Here is a 4,599-nt window from a genome sequence, read left to right on the forward strand (position 1 = left end):
AGCACAGAACCACTCCTGAGTACTTCAGGCCTCTGCCTTCTGACTCTTTCTAACGATCCTGCAGAGACTGAAGAGTCCCCAGAAGTAAAGCCTGAAGAGACACCAGCACTTGTCTTGCGGGTTGCAGACAAAGGTACCTTACTTGAGGTAGACTGAGAAGGAGGACACATCAACTGTGGGATTACTTTTGTCTGAGATTTGAACTGCTTCTGCTTGACATTTCTGGCAAAAGTTTAAGCAAGAGAAACAATTACGTTATATTGTTTCTTAATGAGAGATAAAATATCACATAAACCAAGTAGTAAAATATGCACAACTAACAGCATCCCAGCATGGATTGTTACTGCAGTACTTCCTTATTCTAAACTTGACAGTTACAGTCAATTCCGAAGCAATGAACAAATCACCCAATTAAACAGAGAATCTGGTCCCAAGAAAAGGGAAGAAAAAAAAAAAAGACAGCAAAAAACCTGTTTCAAGGGACTTACCTTTCCAAATTTGACAAATTATACTTAATACCCACAGAAATGGGTAAACTCCTAAGTAATATAAACTCAAGAACTCCTAGCCTACTTCTCTGGTGGGAGGGAGGGAAGGGCTGGGGCAGGGAGGAGGGGAAGGGATGGGAAGGAAGGAGGGATCTTAAAGGCAGCAAAAGGAAAGTAATACACACATAAGAAGAGCACTTCAGCGAGGTCAGTAGCCAGCATGGTAGGCATAAGAATTCACTATGCATGAACTCTGTTCTTCAGGGCTGCAGAGAGGATGCTCTCCCAGAGGACCCACATGGCAGATCACAACCCTCTGTAACACTAGGCCCAGGGGATCTGATGCCATTCTAGTTTCCAAGGGCACCAGATACACATGTGACACACATAAGATACACATGTGACACACATATATACAAGGGATACACATATATACATGCAGGCAAAACCACCATATATATATATAAAGTAACAATAAGTAAAACCTGAGAAACATTTTAAAAACTACCTTCAGGCAGATGGACTAGTGAGCACCTTTAATCCCAGCAGTTGAGAGGCAGAGGCAGGAGGATCTCTGATTCAAGGTCTACAGAGTGAGTTCCAGGATAGCCAGGGTTGCACAGAGAAAGACAAACAACAAAAAGCAAACAAACAAACAAACAAAAAAATCCTTCAATAATGAAGGTAAACTTAAACCACCACCAAGGACACAAAGACAGGTAAGTCTATTGTTGGTGTATCTGCCTGGTTTACAGGAATTTTAAAAGAATTCTTCAGACTGAAGCAAGGAAACCCGTGAAACCCATGACAGGACACTCAGACGCTTTTATAACAGGACATCAAAGTATAAAACGCATCATTCCAGGGTTTCTGTAAAAAACAATGATAATACAAGGTTCTTGATTCTGAACTTAAAGATACATATATAAAAGTTTGGAGTGTAGAGCCGTATTCCAAAAATATGAGTTTTTACCACAATTAAAAACATCTTAAGAACCAATTACATGCAATGCCACGCCCCTCACCTTGTGCGCCTGTCACCAGGAACAGCACCATTACAGTTTTGTCGTTGCTTGAATCTTTGGCTTCTACGAAGTTTCTCCTTGAATTTTTGACCAATTTTAAAATCAAAGGAAATTTTCTTCATTTTTTCTTCAAACAAAGCAGACAATCTCAAGGTCATACTATAAATCTACGAGGTCAAAAAGAAACCCAGAATTACAAAGTCAACCTGCTGCAGATTTTCACTAATCACCAGAGGAGCGGCACCTGCGCTGCCTCAGCCGTGACCTGGAGGAATAGCTTCTTTGCTCCGACCGACTACACACTGACGGCACTGGCAGGATGTGGAGACAAGAGACACACACACACATACACGCACACACCTTTCAGAAGCTAGTGAAGATTGCATCTCCACACTCCACAACACTTCTGTTGATATTCTCAGTTAACATTGGTCCCAACCAGTTCCAAAGTACAAATTTCTCCTTAGGCTAATTTGAAAGTTAGTTCTAATACTGCAATTTAGGAAGCAAAGTAGCAGTGTATGTCTGAATCAAGGGAACAAGCGCATTTTTACATTAATCTGCTTACAATTTGGTATACCATCTCAATCTAAAATAACAAAAGTATGCCTTCCATCATATACAAGAAAATATATCTGCAACCTCACATATTTCACATAGCCTAGACCCTTAGTCAGGGGCAAAGACGACCTTCAATTCAATTCCTCATCTTCCCACCATCACTTTCGAAGTATTGGGCCTGTAAGCCTGTGCCCCTACACAGTTCACCTCATACAATGGGGGGAATGAGCCTATGTTGTCATGCATGGCAGGCAGGCCAGCCCTCTACCAACTGAGGTACATCCCAGCTCAACAACTCCAATTATCAGATCATTAAAATAATACCAAGCTATGTGATTGACTGAAGAATCCAGTTCAAACCAACATTAAATGCAGAAATGAGTGCACCGGTTTAATATTCAAAAGTTCAGTATCAGGCTGAGCAATGTCTCAACCAATAACGTACTATCTTTGAAAGCATGAGGACCTCAAGGTCAAACCCCATAATCAGGGGAGGATGACACAATGGGGGCAGACATGGTGGAACAAGCTCCTGATGCCAGGGAGACAAAAATTCCTGAGGCTGGCTGGCTAGCAAGTCTAGATAGACAACCGGTCGTAACTGGCTTCTCTCCTCCCACTATGTGGCCTCTGTGAATCAGACTCAGGTTGCCAGACTTGACAGCTAACCAGCACACAGACGCAACAGTAGACTGTTGGTCATGTGTGGTGTTAGGAAGCACTTCCATCCCAGAAACTTAAGAACGTGAAGGACTGAGACCTAACAGCCTCCTACACATCTGCCCTGCAGACTCTCGAGTGTTCGCTTCCTATCCCGTCTTTGAAAGGCACAACAGTACTATTTCTAGTACTGCATCATCGAGTTAATAGGGTTACATGAGCCACTCTACATCTGAAATGTGATGGTCTTGAGCATTGTCACTTTCCGTCTCCTCACTAGTTGTCACTGGAAATTTAGCAACGAATTTGAACTAAAAGTAACAAGATGCTAAACATGACAATGTAAAAAGGGCATGTATGATCACACAATACATAATGAACACTAAAAAGAAAAAAGAATTCCTCTTGAAATTCAAAATGAGATTGGATGCTGGCTTTCAGTATTACTATTCAACATTATATAAAAGCACCCTGGGTCTCACTCACCCATGAACCAGTAATGTTAGTGGATACTTCCAGAAACAGGCTACACTTAAAATTCTGAATAGCATGATCTAATCTCATACTATTCTCCCACAATCTATTTGGGAAATGGATTGTCTTATGTCCACAGCGTCCATATATATTTACATCACACAGCTCACAACAGTGAAGATTGTAGTCGTGCAATCTATCAGATTACTGTAACTGCTCTACTTACTGGTAGCTATATAAGTAATCTTTCACCATGTCTAATCTATAAATTTAACTTCACTAACTTCACCAGATATCTCTGGTCACACTTAACATCATGTACATACACACATATTTAAGAAATGCACATGCGGGCTGGAGAGATGGCTCAGTGGTTAAGAGCACTGGCTGCTCTTCCAGAGGTCCTGAATTCAATTCCCAGCAACCACATGGTGGCTCACAACCATCTGTAATGGGATCCAATGCCCTCTTCTGGTATGTCTGAAGACAGCTACAGTGTACTCATATAAATGAAATAAATAAGCCTTAAAAGAAAAGAAATGCACATACAAGTGTTTATATGCACCGGCAGCAGCTTTGCTCATCCCAGACATCTTGTGTTTATCCAGTTTATTCAGTTATAGTTCATGTTTTATCTGCTACTGGCAACTGGAAAAATACACAGTTCACGCACACCTCGTTAGAATACGGCACAGAAAAGGATTACCTACCTTTGATCTTTTGTTCGGTGTATATGCCTTTGCATTGCTAAATATCAATCGAATGTCTTTGCAAAACTCCACAGGGCTATCGTAATTCCCAGCTTCTAGAGTTTCCCTTACTGTTCCAAAATCCATTGGCGTGTCTATAATATCTCGGTAATCCTGTTTTTAAAAATGACAATTCACATATGAACTTCATGATCTCTAAAAGTAAACACAAAGGGCTGGAGGGCTCAGTAGTTAAGTGCAAGTCCTAGCACCCATACAGTGGCACACAAGCATCTGTAACCCACAATCAAGGGGAACTCAGCAACTCTTCTGGCTTCCATGGGCAATACAAACATGGTACACAGATACAGGAACAAATAAAACACACATAAAATACCCATACACAGAAATGTTTTTAAAGTAAACATAGTAAGATCTCTAAGATATTGCAAATGACAGAACAGGGAAAGAATTGAAAGACTTAAGGATTAATATCTAAAAGATCTACAAAGGCAGCAAAGAATAGTAGGATAGGAAGTATCAAATCTTAAGATTTTACTTTATCTTAATTTATATGTTAGGATATGCGTACAATGCCTGCTGAGCCATCTCTGCAGCCCCACAAATAACAGCAAATGTCAATTCTTTTTTGTTTTGTTTTGGGTTGTTTTGTTTCCCCACCCCCCCAACCCCCCCCCCCCC

The 4,599-nt window shown here is 40.9% G+C and overlaps 1 protein-coding gene across 1 annotated transcript in view; it reads right to left on the reverse strand.

The window, feature by feature from the left end:
• Brwd1 (bromodomain and WD repeat domain containing 1) overlaps positions 1 to 4,599 on the reverse strand; it is a 90,491-nt gene that overhangs the window by 19,281 nt on the left and 66,611 nt on the right. The window contains exons 36-38 of the mRNA XM_021185517.2: positions 3,919 to 4,071; positions 1,514 to 1,680; positions 2 to 222 (exon numbers count right to left, since the gene is read on the reverse strand). Coding sequence (XP_021041176.1) covers positions 2 to 222; positions 1,514 to 1,680; positions 3,919 to 4,071 — 541 coding nt within the window. The remainder of the gene's footprint in view (position 1; positions 223 to 1,513; positions 1,681 to 3,918; positions 4,072 to 4,599) is intronic.

Source organism: Mus caroli, chromosome 16 (assembly GCF_900094665.2).
Source record: "Mus caroli chromosome 16, CAROLI_EIJ_v1.1, whole genome shotgun sequence".
Lineage (NCBI taxonomy): Eukaryota > Metazoa > Chordata > Mammalia > Rodentia > Muridae > Mus > Mus caroli.